The 21312-nt window shown below is 39.3% G+C and overlaps 1 protein-coding gene across 1 annotated transcript in view; it reads right to left on the reverse strand.

Annotated features, from left to right (window-relative positions):
- Positions 1–21312, reverse strand: part of smyd3 (SET and MYND domain containing 3) — a 78566-nt gene that overhangs the window by 7889 nt on the left and 49365 nt on the right. The window contains exons 6-9 of the mRNA XM_040129970.1: positions 7495–7562; positions 2939–3041; positions 2077–2187; positions 302–389 (exon numbers count right to left, since the gene is read on the reverse strand). Coding sequence (XP_039985904.1) covers positions 302–389; positions 2077–2187; positions 2939–3041; positions 7495–7562 — 370 coding nt within the window. The remainder of the gene's footprint in view (positions 1–301; positions 390–2076; positions 2188–2938; positions 3042–7494; positions 7563–21312) is intronic.

Consider the following 21312-nt stretch of genomic DNA (forward strand, 5'->3'; position numbering starts at 1 on the left):
GACTTAAACCATCTGTTGACTCAAGCATTTGTGTGTTTGGGGTGCTATATTCAGTACAAGGGTAAAACCACGAGTTCTCATTATCTCTAAGCAGTCTATTAGGATGAAAGCATGGCAATCATCAAGACCTGAAGCTGTGAAATGTGTGTCGTTACTATCAGTAACAACAAAGTGCTTATGAAATGTTGTTAGTGGAGAAGCTTTGATTTATTTAATCATCATCCCACAGTAGAGTAGATGACGGATGATGACATTGCTTAGTGCCCATTGGATGTACTGGATCTTGGAATGTAAAGGATACCCGACTCTGCTTTTTGCCCTTCCAGTCCGGGTAGAGCCTCTTTCAACAGGCGCCACCTTGCTTCTTCACCACACAGCATGAGTCCATCCTGGGCAGAGAAGAAAGAAGACTAAGTAGACATTGATGTCTAAAACAAACACTCTCATGTACCTACTTGGCCTCAGCGTCGTTCTGAGGAACAGATGGAGTGATAATTGAAGAATAGCATAGATTGAGTTTATAAAAAGTCTATTGCAAATGCCTAAGTGTTAAAAAATTACGCCTGCACTTTGCATATCTATGTTACAGCACTTACAGTCACCTCTGTGTGTGCATGTGTGTGAGATCAGCATTAATGCACACATGACACAATGAAACTAAAGATGAAGTATTTATTATTGAAACATTTTTCTTGTTTTGTGTACATCTTAACACACGTAAAAAACACATGCATATGTACAGAGGCAAAACAACAACAGCAACAACAAAAACAACACACAAACACCATCTGTGTGTGTGTGTGTGTGTGTGTGTGTGTGTGTGTGTGTCTTGTATGCAGAACAAAGGTGGGCTGAATTAAATGAATGCCATTGTGCCAGAGAATCAACTGAGTGCTCACTCTTACCTTATGTCAACTACACAATGACACACACACACACACACACACACACACACACACACACAAATGTGTTGTTGTGTTGTGGTAAACTAAAACCAAAGTGCCATATGCAGCATATGGAGAACAAAGCTAGAGGTGGAAATGAAGGCAGCTTAAAAAAGAGCAGAAGAGAGAGAGAAAATGAAAACATACAAACTGAGAGGGAGAGACAGTGAGACACTGGAACAGAAAGATGGAGTGGATTAAGATAGATGGAAAAGAAAACTGCAGCTGAGACAAGATGATTTTTCTCATTTTTCAGTTAAGGGTCAGAGAGGGACAGAGAGAGAGAAAGAGGGAGAGAGAGAGAGAGAGAGAGAGAGAGGGGTGAAGAGGAGGTGGAGCGTGACAGTGACAGAGACGAAGAGGAGGAGGGAGGAAGAGGAGGACAGCAGGTGATAAGACGGAATATGAGAGAGAATCGGAAAAGGAGGAGAGGACAGGAAAGGGTACACTGTAACATGTCACGCACCGATACACTGCCTAAGCCCACAGTTGCACGGCAGAAGTGTGTGTGTGTGTATTTGTGAGAGAGAGTAAGAGAGAGAGAGAGAAAGTGCATGTAGGTGTGTGTGTTTGAACTTCTGTTTGAACAACAGTTTTTGCAAAGTTAAAATATTAAGAAATTTGGGTTAGGTTTGGTTTAGTGAAGAACATAGTGCAAATTATCATAAAGATGAAAATACCAGGGTGTGTGTGAGTGTGTGTTAGTCATCATGAGATTGAGGCAGTGATATGTGCGGTATTCGTCTACCTTAATCACAGTACTAAATGGATTTTAAACCACTTCAAAGGTAATTAATTTAAGTTTTTCTTATTGCAACAAGCCAGTGACACACCACAATCCAGCTGCTTGACAGCGAGTGCCACAGATGTTTCTACACTGGTATAGGAAGACACAACACTGTGTCAGTTCTATTGTTGTATTACTGACAAGTGCTCTCTGGACGAATATCTTTGTACATGCTTTGCTGTGTTCAGGCTACGGTAAAAACAAAACATCAACACAGTGTTTCAGATCCAGTCCAAGGCTGTCTTCAGACATTACTGGTCATACTTGGATCATTATGTGCATGTAAACATAGCAAGTGAATTAGTTTGAGCTTTTGTGGCTGAAAATCAATCTTGTGTGTCTTACTTTGTCTTGAGAGTCACATCGCTGGCAGTGGCAGGTGAAATGGTACTGGTCCTCCAGCTGTCTCTGGCGATCTTCGGTAAGGGACAACGTCTCAATGTAACTGATAGTGAGCTGGAAACAGAGAGAACAGTTTAGTTTGAGATGGAATTTATTGGATTATATTTCATTTTGCCGTTTTGATATATTACTTTGCTGTATTTGCGTTATGAAAGATCATGGTTAACTGCTGTTCAGTGCAGATAGATAAAATATATGGAAATGAATTCTTGTAAATTTAGTGCAGAGTAAAGAGATACTGCAGGAGTAAAGTAAGTGTGTGTGTGTGTGTGTGTGTGTGTGTGTGTGTGTGTGTGTGTGTGTGTGTGTGTGTGTGTGTGTGTGTGTGTGTGTGTGTGTGTGTGTGTTTGTGGTGTGTGTCTTAGTCCAGATGGCATGTATGCATCTCATTACATATAGTCAGGCGGGATGATGAAGTATGGAGAATTGGAGAAAATACTGCCAAGTTATGAGGTGTCATCATGTTGGGTTGCAGTGATATTTCACTTGGCTACTCTTTTTAATAATTCTTTAATAATGATTGGACATCCATCAACATTTATTATTACTTGTACAATAAAATTCAGACGATAACCACAGTGATGGAATATAGTATGATTCTTAGTTACAGATTATGTATTATTATATGGCCTTAGGCATTGGCTCCTCCATCAGTAACAACTACCAATAAAAAACATTGGATAAATATTGTGCATAAAGAACATTGGCATAAAAGCAGAGGCCACATCATGTCAATAAAAACAGCTATACTCCATGTTGTTAATGTTGTGAAGATGCAGTGTGAGTATGTTTTTCTTGTTCATACCTCCTCCTCAGGATTGATAACTCGAACAGCTCTGAGCTGCAGTTTTGTGCCCTCAAACACCATCACACAGTTTGGCCTGCAGTCATGGTTTAACAGAGACAGACTGGGAGAGAGCAAACAAGATGATAAGGGGCAGGAGAGAGAGAGAGCACCAGGAGGTGGGAGGAGCAGTAAGTGAAGGGAAAAGAGAGAGAGAGGGGAAGAGGTAGAGGAGTTAAGAGGGAAGAGAAGACGAATGAAGCGAAGTCGAGGAGGTGGAGAGAGAGAGAGAGGGAATGGATGGGAGGAAGATAGAGAGAGCGAGGGAAAGATAAATGGGGAACAGGGAAGAGAGAACGGAGGAAATGGAGAACAGAGAAAGGAGGAGTGGGAGGAGAAGAAGGAGGGAGAAAAAATGTATCTGTGATTAAATGTTTAACTTTCAAATGAATTCCACAAATTCTTCCCGGCAAATCTGTGTATGTGTGTGTCTCCTTAAACCACACTGACAGCCAGCTCTTTCGCTAAAGAAAAACACATCAGCACTTCTCATCTATTAAAGAGTTCTTTCTCTATCATAGTACAGCAGCACGCTAAATAAATAGAGAAGACTGAGAGCACATGTTAAAAGCTGAGACAAATTCTAACTTGTTGGTGTATGGAAAATACAAGAAGAGCCTGATCCTACTGATCCTGAATTCTCAAATCATTGAGACCACTGTTGACTAAAATGGTTTTTAATGCCAACATATTCATGAGAGGAAAAACACATGATGAGTGACACAGCTCCCTCAAACTTACCAGGAATCTATCAGCTAGTGTAGCGTGACAACTGAGGGACACCAAGTGTCCTCATGTGAATCCTGTACATATAAGTTAAGGCTGAGAGCGCAAATGAACCGCACACTCAGGCAAAAAGTTACACACACAAACACTGGAAATTCCCTGCACAGTATAACAAAATGAGTACTCAGCTTCTGTCATAACAATTGTCACTCTTCATTTCTTTCTGTCGGTCTTTCAGCCTCACTCTCTCAGACACACACACACACACACACACACACACACACACACACACACACACACACACACACACACACACACACACACACACACACACACACACACACACACACACACACACACACACACACACACACACACACAAATGAATCAGGAAAAACTGGGTACTCGACTTCTGTCACAACAAAGGCTTTCAACTCATTTCCCATATTTACAATGGATACAACCCAGTGTCCCACTCATCCACACACAATCATATTCAGTATCACCACAAACTAAAATGATCAAAAAGTTGTATCAACACCTCTTTAAAACAGTTTTAAGAAAAAAGTGAACATTATAACCTTCATCAAGGTAGGATTTATAGCAGGGTTGTTGTATTAGACTGCATTAGCCTTAGCTAGTTTATAATTGTTGTTTTATATGCGGCATTCACCTAATACAGTGTTTTAAAAAAGACCTTAAAAACTAAAACCATGTTACTATACTGAATTGCCTATTTGCACAGGTGATTTTACTATATTGTGAAGTCTGTATTTGATGTGCATCGTTCCCGTGCTAAGACTATAATTGTGCTTGCTAGTGTTTTAAGACCTCCCTGACCTATAAAAAGACATTTACTGTTACTGCACACATGAATGAGAAAAAATACTTCAGAGGCTTGTCTGTTTTTATGACCTCCTCCATTAATGGTGCTCTTGTTTATCATAGTCATAGAGCAAAACAATGGGTGCAAGACATAAAGCCTGTGTGTGTGTATGTGTAGCCTTTGTAAAACCATCACTAACCCACTGGGTTTGTTGTACAGTGGAGAAGTTGCAGGTTGAATATCAACTAGAAATCAAGCCCCTAAAACGATGTTTTCATCTGATGGAGAGCGACTCATTAGCATACTAATTAGATTAATTAACTATGCCACATCTCACATTAACAATATCGGCTCACCCTAACTGAGACTAACTGTTGCTGTAAATAGCAGGTTGCGGAGAGAAATATCAAAGGGGTGTGAGTCTGCAGACAGTACAGGACTATTGTGCTTAAATGTAACTGATATTTAATGGGACAAAAGGCTCAATACTTTCTTCTGTTTCTTATTGTTGTTTGCATCTTTATTTCTCAGTTATGGATTCTCTGTCTGTCTTCCACTTCAGTGTGAAGACACCCAGAGCACTACTTTACTAATGCAGCAGCACTAAACCTGAACATTGTGCAAAGTTTTCACATGACACATACAGAAATTAAGCTTAAACTTAAATCTAAATCACCTGCCTATAGGAACTATAAAAAGATAATTTGATCAAAGTGGAGTTACTCTTTTTCTTGAGCAATCTTACATGCCATTTCTATGGTCTGGGAAAACAATCGTGACCGAGTCCTCATTTATTTTCCCACATTATTCTCTAAGGGATTCATCCTGCCTGTGTTTTAAGTGTAATGGATTCACAGGTTTAAACACTGTTTCTCTAGTTACAGGAAAGCATAAAGATGTTCACGTTAAAAGCCACTGTACACCCATGGTTGACCCACATGGTCGTTTTCACTCATGTCGCCTAATTAGAGCTCTTCTCAGAGCCTTCAATAATAACAATAATAATGATAATAATACATAGAAAGCCAATGCAATGTGTTTGAAGGCCAATACTGCTACAATATTTTTTGAATTATACATTTCAGTATCTTTAAATATGGCTACTTTTGTCATGAAGAAAAACCCTCTCAAACTGTCTCTAGTAGAGCTAAAACTACGCTACCTGAGGCAGACAGATGCTCTTGCAGCATTAACACCTTTGATCGGTGTGCAACCCATAAACATCTCTCGGGTCTTTGTATCATATCGTCAGCTAATCTCTTCTTCCTGTTTTCATTTCAGTGTATTTGTCTGAGGATTCGGCTGCAGACACACATGGGTTTAAGTAACACTGAGCCGATATGAAGTATATGGTTGGGGTAGATTACAACAAGTGAACAAAGATGTGTGTTATCAATCCAGGTGTGAATCGTTTTGCTCCTGGTAAAGCGCTCAGACGATAGGATTTAATATGATATTTTCAATAGGCCAATTAGCAGTGAATGAGAGGCCGCAGAGAAACACACAGAGAAGGCTGAGCTTAGCGGAGACAGAGAGGATGAGAAAGTCGGCAAATGACAAAAAGAGTTTTTGACATACAGCAGAGAGAGAAAATTGAACAGACTGATGGGGTGAACAGAGGTGTAGCCTCGCCAGAGTAATCCCCCTCTTTTCAGCAAGCCCATGGTTGCTAGGCAACCCAAAATATGAATAGGCAGGGGACCATCATTTATGGATGAGTTGCAACACACACACATGGTTTCATCTGAAGCACCAGCCAGATGTGTGTGTGTGTGTGTGTGTGTGTGTGTGTGTGTGTGTGTGTGTGTGTGTGTGTGTTGCAACACTAACAACATGTGCAACGACAAGCGAAATCCTGCCCCATTCACCCAGGACTCAGTGCCGGGCTTACACTTCATACTGACTTGCTCACTGTGTGTGTATATTTCACTTCTGCATGCTAGACAAAAATCAAACCTTGTATTTCTCCATGCCCCCCCCCCAACACACACACGGCATTATCATATTCTGTCAACATTCATTTTCAAGTGTTCGCCTCACAACATAAATTCACTTCCTCGCTTCTTTCTCGTACTTCAAAGAACTGCCAGGAAAGTAGTGAGAGGAGTGGGGTCGAGTGGGTGGGGGGGCTTTGAAAGTGAGTGGGTAAAGGATGGGTGGGGTTGGTTGGGATGTGGTGATCTGGCAGGTAACTCCAGAGCTACATTTAGATTTTGTGGCATTTTTATTGTACAAGAGAGAGACAATATAACAAAGATTATGAGTTAGATTGAAATTAATGATGCTTTTTAGATGTGTATGCTTCACACATTGCCCTTTGTGTGTGTGTGTGTGTGTGTGTGTGTGTGTGTGTGTGTGTGTGTGTGTGTGTGTGTGTGTGTGTGTGTGTGTGTTGCAACACTAACAACATGTGCAACGACAAGCGAAATCCTGCCCCATTCACCCAGGACTCAGTGCCGGGCTTACACTTCATACTGACTTGCTCACTGTGTGTGTATATTTCCTTTCTGCATGCTAGACAAAAATCAAACCTTGTATTTCTCCATGCCCCCCCCCCCAACACACACACGGCATTATCATATTCTGTCAACATTCATTTTCAAGTGTTCGCCTCACAACATAAATTCACTTCCTCCCTTCTTTCTCGTACTTCAAAGAACTGCCAGGAAAGTAGTGAGAGGAGTGGGGTCGAGTGGGTGGGGGGGCTTTGAAAGTGAGTGGGTAAAGGATGGGTGGGGTTGGTTGGGATGTGGTGATCTGGCAGGTAACTCCAGAGCTACATTTAGATTTTGTGGCATTTTTATTGTACAAGAGAGAGACAATATAACAAAGATTATGAGTTAGATTGAAATTAATGATGCTTTTTAGATGTGTATGCTTCACACATTGCCCTTTGTGTGTGTGTGTGTGTGTGTGTGTGTGTGTGTGTGTGTGTGTGTGTGTGTGTGTGTGTGTGTTGTGTTACCTTGGATACAGCCCAACTCCAATCTCTTGCAGCTCTCCATCACTTATGGTGAAACAGTTGCATGTCACCTAAAGGAGAGAAAAAAAAAAGTGGAGACAAGAGAGAGGGAGAGATTATTTGATTGCTTGCCTCAGGGGCCAACAACAATACCTTTCATCATATGTTTTGAACATTTTTACATATCTCTGGCGGCTGCAAAAAAGTCCAAATGGCACTTTGATTAAAACACAACATTCTTTGAGATGCAGACTATTGGATTGTACAAAATTATCACCTGGTTATTTTTGAGCCAGGGAAAAGTATTTTTAAAAAAAGAAAATTAAAAGATTTTGTAAGTAGAAGACTATCTGTAATATTGTTCATCAACTGAGTTAACAAAATCTTTCAGTGGTCATGTGCAATGATTTTCAATAGTGAAATGTTCTTGTTTCCCCAAGGGTCTATGAAAATGAGAAAGTGAAAAGATTGATAGTTAATGTTTCAAGACAGTATTCCTTGACAACTACACAGAAGAGACAGATGGGAGAAGATAACACTTAATACATTTAGTAATTCCTGTGGAATAGACCGAGTATGAAACCAATTTATTAACTTAAACATGCATAAGAGAGGAAAGAAAGGAGGAAAAAGGGGGGGGGGGCAGGACAGGAGATGATAAAGGACAAAGGAGGAGTAGGAAAATTACACAAATCACAGCACTGTTGACTGTAAAGCTAATCGCTGTTTAGTCAAGCTACAGGTATTTCAAACTCTATGAAAACCGGCAGGAGGTATTTATTTTCTGTTACACAGCATAAACTGAAGACTACTACTATTTCAAAAGGCCAGCAACATTCTAAAGCTGCTATACTGTAAATAATACGGATTTGCTATGATTCACTGAGTCATTAACTAGTTCAAAAAGCAGCAACACTAAGTCACACTTGTTTCGTGTCTCTTGAGATGACTATGTTGGTCGGTTGGTCCACTACTTAAATCCAGAAAAAAATATCAGGAAGTATTTGGTGGATTGCCATGAATGTTTTACAAACGATTATGACGATTATGAACGTATACTTGATAAATGAATGATAATTCCCATCAGCCTTAGTTGTATTTTGTGTTTGGTGTTAATTAACTAATGTTGCCATGCTGACAGGCTAATCTGAGATGGCGTCCATACTAAACATTAGCATTTTAACGTTGTGTGCATGTTTGCATTGCTGATGTTAGCATTTACTGTAAAGCACTGTTGTGCCTAAAGCTGTATTAAGACCGACTTCAGCATTGCACGAAAAAGCTCTCTGATTCATTAGATTTGAGTCCACTGGCACAGCAGAGATGCTTACGCGAAAAGCAAAAAAGAAACACAGCGTTGTCCTGCCGAAAAGTTGAATCTGGCTCAAACTTTTGCCACTATGCAATGCAATGCCGGCAAAACACTGTGGTGGCAAATCACATAAATGCACGGTCTATGGATGCGGTACTTCTACTGTTTATGAAAGATAAATGAAAGATAAAATAATTATAGTTGTGATAACTTTCCAGGGTCGTAAAGCCCTGTGTGAGAGTATTACAAACTGCTGTCCAGTGTTTTGGCTTCTGATAAGCCTTCAAACTTAGGGATCTGTGACTCAAACTGAACTTCCTGGCTAATATTTCATTGTCTCACCGGTGCCTAAAGCAACATGCCCCCCACCAACACAGTCTCTTGTGCTGATTTAACACAGGGCTATTTTCAGTTTGTACACCCGCTTGATACAGCATCAAAGAGCTTCTAGCATGGCTGCAAACTCTTTGTGTTGCTATTCTTGGCCTCTACGATTCACTGTTTACTTCCCTGAATCAAAAAATTCTGCACCTTCCACTAATCTATTTTAGCATAAACTGTGTAGTAAAAACTGTGAGACTCCTCCATGTCACATTGGATATTAAATCAAGTTTATCTACTTTAATGGACATTTTATTTTTAAACAAATGAAGTACTGAACTTATAATCAAATATCCAGTTTCATTATACTAAAATACACACATTACACAAATAAACCGGAGAGTAAAGAATTTTACCTCCTAAATCTACAAACCCCACCTAGAACTAGAACACAATTTTAGTTTATCACAAATCTAAACATTGGATAAGGTTTAACACTTGCATGAATAAACCTCCAAAAATGAATCAGGGTGGTCTGCATGATTTAAAAGACACATTTTGGACATAGATGAAAGAGCCAAAGCTTTCGGGAGACAGAGGAGAAATTACAAATGGGTGAGGGATGGTTTGTTTCTTTAAACTAACAGAGTTGGTGCAGTGGTGGTTATAATAATAAAATGCCTGAAGAGGTTGTTTAAAAAAGAGAGACAGAGGGAGATGATAAAAGGGAAGACAGCAATGAATACACTAATACATAAAATACGTTAAAGAAGTGAGAGCTAAAAAAAACCAAGAATAGAAAAAAAAACATTGGTGACTTGGATGTGTCAATTGCTGAGCTAGTGCAGGTAAACAAGGGTTTTTCTTAAAGTGGCTACAGTTATTTCTCTGCCCCATGCCAAAAGTAGAAAAATAATTGTAACTGTAGTAACATTAGTATTCAAACTGTCAGATAAAGAGGCAGACAGAGGCATGCAGAGAGGGAGGGTCAGATTTGAAGTGAGCCACAGACAGATGTTCCCCATCCTGCTGATATTCACAACAGAACCAGAACTCATCAAAATGATTTGACGTGAATCTACACTTGTAATAAACACCATTAGAGTCAGTCCTCGAGGGAATTGAGGGTTTTTACTCAACTTATTCACCATAAAGCCGAGGAAGGAATGTGATAACACAAAAATATTGAGTTACACACAAACACAGTTTAACAGTTACACTCATCGACATCCAATGTCTGTGCCATAGACATGAATTAAAGTGCAGGACACAGATACATCATATAATACGGCAATATATTAAATACAAAGATAGAATAACAGGTAACTGCTTTCACATGATTTTTTGTAAGTAGATGTCACCCTTATCAGAAACACATGGAAGGTTTTGAGTCCAGGCCCAAACATTTCCACTATTTTTTGTGAGAAATTTGGCCAAAAAAATTCTAGGAGTAATACCAATTTTTTTTGTTATCAGTGACAAATAATGAATGAATATGTTTGACAGATGTCACAATATGTAATGCTTCATACACTGTATACATGGCGTTATGTTGTACTGTATGTGTGTTGCAAGCATATGTGTGATGCCCGTTGGAGAAGATATTCAGTTTACAATTATATAAAACAAAGAGAAGGTGCAAAATCTCACATTTGAGGAGCTGAAAACAGATAATTGCTTGTAAAATGGCTCAAATAATTAATCGATTATCAGAATAGTTGAAGATTCATTTTCTGTTGACCAACTAATAAATTAATGGACTAACTGTTTCAGCTCTAGATAGCACTGAATGTTCATTGGACCCATTCATGTGAGGCTGCTGCAATAGGTTAAACCCCGGGGGTCACCATTCCAGGACTCTTTGAGTCTGCAACTAGGTGTCACCACATTACTACTAATCCATAGAATAAACATACCCATGTACCAAATAAAGTAAAGTCAAAAGGAGGGTATATAAGCCAGGCTCGATGACATGTGTCGACCCATTAGTTCGAACCAACCAAAAAGATCACACAGGTTGGTGAATGAGAAAGACCAGACCAAAAGGAAAACTGTGACTGAAACTATGTTTGAAATATTTTTGGCCCTGTCACACTCCTGTTTCCTGTATGAGAAGGGGTATATGAGTCCCCCACAGTTTTCACCTTATAAGGAAGAGGCAGCAATGATTAGTGACAGCAGGGATGCTGGGATGGCCGTGCAGAGAGAACAGAAAGGATGATTTGGAGGGGGGCTGAGGAGAAGATGGAATTTAAATAAACTGTGGTAGAACACTCTGCTGGGTATAGATCTTTTTCTGTCACACATACTCAAACACACAACTCTCAGGTGATGAGAATCGAGAAGTGGACTAGAAGTGGACTACAAAGTTCTCCAACAGTAGATGGAAACCATTGCTGAACTTATGAAAGTCTAAACGATACGCCATTGTCTAAACTGCTGGACAATGCAGAAAATGTTGTGCAAATTACATGTAAAAGTCACATGTACGCTATGTGTCTTGGTTATTCTTCAAATATTATTTTAGACCATGAGTCTAACATTGCTTTTTGAGGTGGCTTTAAACCAGAGCTGAAAGCATAAATGCCACAAAATATCTTGCTCTAGATTCTCAAATATTAATATTGACAGGTTTTCCTGGTCTTTTGTGATAGTAAACTTAATATCTTTGGGTTTTGGACTGTCGGGCAAAACAAAAAAATTGAATATGTCACACTGGGCTCTGTGACAATAATGGGCATTTTCCAAGTATTAATCAGTTACTATTAATCCAGAAATTAATTGGCATATTAATCAATAATGAAAATAATCATTAGTTGCGAAGATGTACTCACTTTTTTTCAGAAGAGAATGTCATTTTGTCCCTAAACTTCCATGCCCTTTATCTATCTCTTTTCATACAATATATATATATATATATATTTTTTTTTTTAATGAGCTCAAAATTTAGTCTATAGGAAATATTCTGTGCTTTGGAGATGTTAGGGATTTGCAGATAAACAGCACATAATATAACACCACACCTGGGCGAACATATCCATCAGTAACCATGGTGACGGCTGTTTCCGGCTCCTCATGATGACAGATGGGTAAGAGCCTCCTACAGTTAACCTGTTTATTTATAACCTCCCCATTAAGAAAGAGAGCCCTCCACAGCTGCGAGTATGAGTTCATATGAGGTGACACTGTGGTGGAGTGCCAGTGAAGAGGGACCAGTCTGGGAGAAGGCCAGAGAGAGATGCTACAGTGTGGGGAGGGCTGCTTTCTATCCATCCTGAGGGAATTAATTGTATTCCATCAAATGGAATGAAAGGAGCTCACCAGTAAATGATAAAGAAGAAATTCTTAACAGCAGGTTCTTAATGGGGATTACAGGCCTGATATGATTCAGTCACTGCCATCGCCTCTGTGGAGAATTACTCAATTACTCCATCTGTACAAAAGATACCAAAGTGTGCATTTTGTCTGCAAGGTTTTTCTTCAGAATGGTGCAGAAAACTTCAGTCCATACATCCATTCATTTGTTTGCTCAATTATTTTTCTGCCATACACTCACTATATTTCTGATAATTAGATTTGTTAGAAATGTGTAGAAATTATGAATGTGAGATGGAAGAAACAAAAAACTACAGTTTTGCAAACTGATGGTAAATTTTGGACTTAGTGCTTTAGCTTTTGAAAACACTGTAGTAAGGTTTAGGATAACAAACACCAAGTAGCTGTTAAATAGACACATTGTGGATACAGAGATAAATGATACTACACTGACTTCAATTCTGCTGGAGAGAGAAAGTGTTTTTAAAAATTAAAGTATTAAATAGTCAATGAGAATCTGCTAGCTTGCCGATAATGAATCTGTTCATTTCATGACTTAAACATCAAACCCCCAGAAGCAAATGTAATTCAAAATTTTCACTGTAAGTGTGTCCACAGCTCTTCTTTATCATCTGAACAGTTTTTCATAAATTAGCAGCTCAGCTGGTGAGGTTCTGCAGACTTGACTACTTTTGGTCTTAATCTCTTTTGCTCACAATGAAAATATGGATATGGGAAGCAGCTTAGAAAGGCAACCTGCACTAGTATTTACTGCTGAGATGAAATGAAGATGGATGTGATTAAATCAAAACCAAAACTTGCCCCTCATGCTACTAGACAGGAGCAGGAAAAAACCGAGATGGTAATACTAACCTGTGTGCTCAGTATACTCAGCTGCAGGACTGCACTGTGAATGTCTGTGATGACATTAAATATTCATGGAGGGAGGGGCAGATCAAAATGGTTTCAATGACATTTTGGAAACATGCATGGGTGGCCCATTTCTAAGTGGATGGATGGGGATTTGGGACTGTGGGGAGGGGAGATCCTGTCATCTCATGTTGGGGCTGTTAGATTGGTTTGCTTTGTCCTGTCATGTCAGTTCAAAAAACTTGTTACTGGATGGTTTATGTCTTTAATGTTGCTGGAATTGGTTCAATTACTGTCAATCTGGGAAAAACTACAAAGGCCATCAGACACATTCAAAGGCCACATCTGTGCGTGTGTGTATCTGTGTGTGTGTGTGTATCTGCATGGCGTGTGTGCACTATTAATGCTTTGATTAAGTATTTATGACCTAAACATGGTTCTTTCATCTCTCAATAGACAGGCAGACAAACATATGCAGAATTACTGAGGAAATATGAAAAACATCACCTTCTCACTAATGGTCACTTTTGCATGCACACACTTTTTTTTAATCTTTAATTATTATTAATTTCTCTCTCCGTCTCAACTACCACTTTGGTTACATTACTGTCAGTGTAGCTGGGCCAAAATATTTCCAAAATGTGCACATTTCACCTTACAATGCCAATAGACAATATTTTTTACTATAAATAATGGATCACATGGTTACTTATATGTCAAAGGAAGTGATCCTAGTGACAAACCCAGAGAGAATTATGGGATAACTCTGCAGTGCCCCTCATCTCTATAACGCATTTTTGCATCTTTCAGTTAATTGTTTTGGGTTTTTCGGTCCACAAACTTTGCCTTTATGGTTCACTCTCACTGATCTCATCCGTGTTGTTGTCTTTTTTCGACTGCAGCAGGCAGCAAATTTTTGCTAACAAGTTCACCATATTTGTTTAAAAGGGGACCATTGTGTCTGCTGCCTCCAAGTGGCCAAACAATCACTAATTCCACATTTATTGTGTATTTTGACACGCTTCTACATGGGTCTTATTGTCTGTCCTTTTTTTTTTAACCTAAATAGTTCTTTAGTTCACATACAATATATGTGTATAGTATGTGTATAGTACTATATATGTGTTTATGTGTATAGTAGTATGTATGAAGGCAAACACACTAAGGAGAATAACAGAAAAGATTTTTTCTATTTGCAGTCACTTCATGCAGTAAAATTCACCTAAACAGAATACTGAAAGCAATCACATTAACAATTTCAGGCTCAATTTCAGATATTTCCATGCTGCTGATGGCCTGGCATGCCGAACATCACAGAAGTAGCACATGTGTACATATACAGTACATGTATTAAAGAACTGTCTTAAAAAAGCTCTCTGCATTTAAACTGCAAATACTAACTGTCCGTAGAGATTAAATTTATCTGTGATATTAATCTAAATCTCCTAAAGTGACGGTTCCCATTGGAAAGCAGGGAGTCAGAGTTCATTGCAAAGTTACCTTCTCTATTGACTGAATGGAGGCTCTATAAGAGTGTCCCTCACTGCAGGTTTGTCTGTAGGTGACAGAGGGTATGTCCTGATGAGATGAGCCTTGAGCTGAAATGCTTTTCAATGTGCTTGAACACTGCAGGCAGAGAGCTTCTGTCAAGAGTTAGAGTAAAAATCCACAACATTATTTTACACCTTGAGGTCTGATCTGGAGTTACAGAATCATCTGAAGGACATGTCGAACTCAATCAGTGTCCAACTCCCCTGCTGACTGGATAGCTGACAGCGCATTTAACTTTACTATTATCCCTCTTATTCTAAGTTTAAGTCAATTTATTCCTTTTTTTGGTGCATTTCTGGTACCACAGAATTGGCAAGCTTTGTGTTTGCCTGATTGTTGTCATTACACTTGGTTGCTTATACTTAAAAAAGAAGATTTCTAAGTTTTCCTGGTGGTTGCGTTTCCAACAATGAACAGCAATATCACTGGCTCAAGTAAGATTGTTGCATGTCATTCCCCATCTTTTTCTCCCTTTATTCCCTGTCATCTCTCTCCTGTCAACTCACTGATAGAGGCATATGCCCAAATCAAAAGATGTCTTTTTGCCCCTGTCCTATCAACAAGTTATTTTTTCTTAGGCCTTTTGTGCACAAACTTCCCAATTGCTCTTTGGAGCCTTCATCTACCCCAGTCCTGCCCCTTCTCATCCATCTCAGCAAGTCTTGGATCTATCTGTCAAGGTAATGCTCGTTTAATTAAATGACTTACAAATTAGGCAAAAGTCAAATGGAAACTACCTTTCAAAACCTATAACTCTTCAATCAAAGTAGGGGAATAAAAAGAAAGAGCAGAGGAGAGGTAATACTGAAATGTGACTATGTATATTTTGTATATATTTTTGTATATATTTAATTAACAAAATTATGTAAAAGGGTTCATGCTATTGCTTCAATATAAATATGCTTTATTTTTCTCTAGCTGTTATCTTTGCCCATCGCTCCCCTTTCTCAAAATTAGCACACACGCACGCACACGCACACCCACACACACACACACACACACACACACACACACACACACACACACACACACACACACACACACACACACACACACACACCCCAAGAGCCTGTCTCCATTTAAACAAGCATAAAACAGCCAAACCAACTCAGGAATGGATAGGGGGGACGATGTGAGAGAAAGAGGGGATGAGAGAAGGACCTAGGGAGGAAAATGAAGGACAAGAGGAGATGAGAAGCTAAGAGACAGGTTGAAGGAGAAGGTTAAGAAGCAGCAGGAAGGTAGTAGGGGTGTAGAGGGAGGTGGGAGAGGGCAAATGTCGGGGGGGGGGGGCTTGATACAGAAAAGAGAGGGAATGAGGGAGGAGGACAGTGGAGCAGGAAAGGGTTTAAACTCATTAGTAAACTTGTTAGTGAAGTTGCTGAGCGTGAATTAGAGCAGGCGGGCTGAATTAGAGTGGTGCACCCTGGGAAAACACTGAGCATCGAGTATCGAGTGGAAGGCCACAGAAGAAAAAAACAGCTTTTAAAAGTGTCGCCCAGGAGCCAAGAGGTTTTAGACCCTGGCTCTTTCAGGTACTGCAACAAGATTTTGGGATGGTTGCTCCATGATACTGTAAAATGTTAGCATACACTGCTGAGTCATATTATATGACTGGTACTTTTCTTTAAGTGGGAAAACTATTAAATATCCATTAAATAATATGGTGCTTAATCTAGCTCCATATTTTTTGATGGATGCAAACTTTAGGTGTACTCACATAAAAAGGTCATAGCTACAGTATGTCTAGCACGGGACAGTGGCATCATGGAAAACATCCTACAAATGTTAAACGTCTTTACTGCATGAGAAGATATTTGCCAAATATATCAACTATTATCCAGGTAAACTACAATGGCTGTATGGTGTCTATTCTTTCTGTCTATCCAATAACTATTGTGATCAAGCTCCAAGACAACCATCTGACACACACACACACACACACACACACACACACACACACACACACACACACACACACACACACACACACACACACACACACACACACACACACACACACACACACACACACACAGAATTACAGAGGGTGGAGGGGAGAGAACTATTTAAGTAAATGGAGCTACAAACAAGACCTTAAATTTCCAACATACCAGTGTGTGCTTGAATCCTCACAAGCAAATACTATTTACTCATGCTCTGACAAACACACACAAACGTGCTCACACACACACACGCACACACAATTAGCCCCGGGCTGTGTGCAATCGAAAACGAGATTGCCTCCTGCTCTCTAATGACTTATTTCCATGCTGATATCCAATCATCTCCGAGAGAAATGAAAAAAGAAAGTAGGATCCTGTTTTGTCAAGCTGGCACATTTTCAGCTGATGAGCTACTAAGCTGCTGCACCCATGTGTGCACAAACACACAGACACACACCCACTCACAGTATACTTCACCCATACGCACTGTACATCCAGGACCTCAAGCACACATATAGAATATGGAAGCACATTTATGGAACACCCTGTATATCATAAAGCATGTTTCTGGCTGTGCTACTCTGTATATTACTGCAAAACATTACAGCTGGCAGAAAAAAAAATGTGTGTATATGTTAATGTGTTAAAATTATATCAGTTTCCTAAACAGTTAAAAAATAAATCTTCCCTGATGTCCTCAGAGTTAATCCCTTGGCCATTTTTTTTTTTTCACTTTCTCCTGCTGCCCATCAAAAGGCATTTTGTAAACATATTCCTAAGTAAGCTGCCTTGTCCAACAGAGATTGAATTTTGAATATCATTAGCAAGATAACATGATTTAAGCAGTCCTGTGTGTCGTGGTGGCTCAGATGGATAAACTCTACAGGATGCAACAGATGCCACAGTGTCATTAAGGCTCCAAATGAACCTTTTTGTTTCTCTTTCTTTTCATCGGTGTTAATGAACAAATAATGCAAATAATGAATAAATATGTAATCTTGGCACATGAAATGAATAAACCTAGCCCTCCCCTCCAGGATGATATATGCTGGGGGGCTTTTCACTAATGTTTCTAACCATTAACTGCTTCAGGTAAGCTGCTCTGACTTTAACGAGTGCTGAGCGTGGAGGAGCTCACAAATGCAAAGCAGCTTGATCAGGGAGCAGTAAAGGTTACACAACACCCAACACTGATTTTCAACACAACACGCATATTACACACACACAAACCCGACCACACACACTGAGACAGCAGTGTTTATACAGTAAATCACCGAGGTGAGTATAGCCTACAGCTGCAGCACATCCAGTATAACTGCTGCTTATTTACAGATTTGACCTGAAAGGTCGAAGTAGTTTGTGTTTCTTTCCACTCCGTTACTCCGTTTCTCTGACCACTGATTTTCTGTATAGCCACAAGAAAAGAGAGAAAGGAAGGAAGCAAGACAGTTACATATAACAAGTATGCAGGGAATTAAGAAAATAGGAAAGGAAAACAGAGGAGTTTAGCCAAGCAGACAGTCTGAAGGCAGGTTATATCAGAAGAATAAGGGTGGGTAAGGATAAAAAGAGCAGGTTAATGTTTTCAGAGCGAACACCTGGTGTAGGAAATCAGTTTTCACTGCTCGACCGCTCTGCTGTAGTCTGAAACAAAGGGTGCTTCATGGGGGAATAGCTGTTCCTCCTTCCACTCTGAAGGCAGCAGTCAGTCAGCTCTGAATGGTTTCCTCCGTGCATTTGCTGCACCCATAACTTCCTTCCCACAACTGAAACATCCTTTTCATCCTTAACCCTGGGTGATCACCCATCAGCCCCAGCGTTTGAACGTTGCACTGTATTAGACAGTAGCTGATTAATGAAATAGAAACACTATTCTTATCTTATTCACATTTTAATGTTTAACATAAAGAGATGCTGATCATGAATGTTAAGGTCTGGATTATGAACTGCAAAGCACTGACTATGTGGATTCACATGTAAAATCTCTAGTTACAGAAGATTCATATTACTGAAATTCCATCTTAAATAGCTGAACATTTCCAAGCAAGGAACATATTGTATAAAGCCTCATTCTTCTTCGTCTTTGGTTTTTAAATTGTGCTCCAATGAATCACCTGGATATTAATTTCAAATTAATGTAGAGTATGCTACAAAAAATGGATCAGTATGCCTTAACGATTCCAGGTCCACAAAAAATCCTATCTTCCTGAAAAGGCTGTTGGAGAAGACAAATAGTATTTCTCTGTGTGTACACAGGTGTTTATCTTAGGTGATACATAGAGCTGTGTGTGTGTGGGTAAAAAGAGTGACATTTGTCAGCCACATTAGGCTGAATTTACATAATAAAATCCTTCACTCTGAACTTGAACCCTGATTGCGGAAGACCTAATATGGCAGGACAAACCCATTTGGCTGAAGAGATGATTTGTTCCGATACTGTCAAAGAACTTAAAATTAACTGAAAATAAAATTAATTCTCTGCCCCAAATTTTATACTGGTACGGTGACAAACACTGTAGCAAAATTCATGTACTGGTTCATATTTCTACTGGCGTGCTGTTATACCATTACAGTTATACCATCACATTAACACCGGCAAGCAAACAATGAGACAGAGGGACAGAAAGTGAAAAGAACACCTAATTAATTCTAACACCAAAGAGAGTGATGGAGGGGGGAGAGTCTGTATGTTTTCAGTCCAGCCAGAAACTCTACTACTGCAGACACTGCTGGACACACCTCTAACTAGACTGTCTATCTAATTAAGTTAGTGTTCAGCTGGCATGAAAATAATGAAGACACTAGGTCCTCCATGGAACATGGTTTCATATTTTCTGTGTTACGTCATTCAATCTTCCTTGAAAAGACGGACAGACTTAATGAATTTGGCTATGCAGTTAGATTGCACTCAAAGCCATAAAACACATTTCCTCATAAGCCTATTTCATTTCAGAACTCCCTCACTGAAACCCACGAATACAGAGACAGGAGGACAGAATTTAGATTTTTCCAATTTCATGAGTGAAGTTTGATAGACCCAAGAGTCATGGGGGCAAATTTTAAGACTGTCCAGATGACCACTTTCAATGATGGTGAAAAAATAAGGTGAAGCAGCCACACAATATTTGGCAATACGCCTTTGGAAATCTAAAACTGATTTATTTTTACTAATATTTAATTGATTGGGGACAGCATCAGCAGCTTTGTCGATGTTAAACATATGTCCCATCTCATCCCTCTTTCAATTTCCCTCTGTTGAAGCTGGTGAACAGCTAGCTAGGGCTCACTCGAATGCCAAAGCTTCCAAATCCTCTACTGTTGCCATGGTAATCAACATCCAAATTAGTATTCTAATGCTGCCTTATTAACATTATTATTATTTTTATTATTATTAATGTTTTTGTTGTCATCTTTATATATGCATTACCACAAAAATCACAAAGAGCCCATGAAATAAGACCCACTAATCCAACATTATTCATTATGCATCAACATTAATTATTATTTACTCTCAGACAAGGAAATTTAATATACAGTTACGACAACGCTAGAAAGTTGGAGAAAGAGTCAAAAGTCCAGAATAACTTAAAAATTTGTAAGTTTAAGTTTTAAATTTGTCATTTTTACTCAACTTTTTGTCCCCCAAAAAGTTGAGTGCCAGATATTCCAAATGAAACCGACATATCACTAATCTACAACGAGTTTGGCAAATCACCTGTTAACTGTAAGTAACTGCGTAGTCGTCTTACAACTGCCCAAATTTTCTTTTTTCTATTATGGCTGATGTTAGTACGACCTTTATGTAAGTAGCATGCAGGTTGAACAGTACTGTGCCTTCAGCAGACTCTAACACTCATAAGAAAGATGTCAGCAGTGTGTCAGGATCAGGCCATTGGCTGTATGAATTGCCGAGTAAGCCACAAGGCATACAAATAGTCTAGACAGGCTTTTCGGGGCAAACATGTCAGCACTGTGATGGTTGTCAAGTAACTTGTAATGCTCCTCTCATCAATTTTCAGCACTGCATACTCTATCAAGGGTCGTTTGGCCAATTGCTGATCTTATCCCAATTAATTTCCAAATTCTGGGCATTTTTAACTTGTCATGACATTAACTTATCGTGATATGGTATACTGTCACAGTTGTCTCTGGCTTGGTACAAATTTCTGAAAGCCAAAATCTGCAACTTGCAGCACATTATCACTGCTGCAGAGTATTTGTTGAAGGTTGATGCTGAAGCCTGCTGTGCATTTGTATAAGCCACTGTGCGGTAAAATACCACTGGGCTCATGTTTGATTTTAATGTGTGAAGATAACACGTGCATCATTTTAATGCTTTGCCTTTGTTCCGAGCAGACCTCATTTGTTTCATCAGGCAGGACAGGTGTACAGAGAGCATCTTCGGGGCAACAACAGTATGCAGGTTTGGGTTTTATGATACTCTACCACATAAATTGATATATTAATGATTTATATTAATTCACTACGATGCTCTGAGTTTATGCT

The sequence above is a fragment of the Xiphias gladius genome, chromosome 1 (assembly GCF_016859285.1).
Source record: "Xiphias gladius isolate SHS-SW01 ecotype Sanya breed wild chromosome 1, ASM1685928v1, whole genome shotgun sequence".
Lineage (NCBI taxonomy): Eukaryota > Metazoa > Chordata > Actinopteri > Istiophoriformes > Xiphiidae > Xiphias > Xiphias gladius.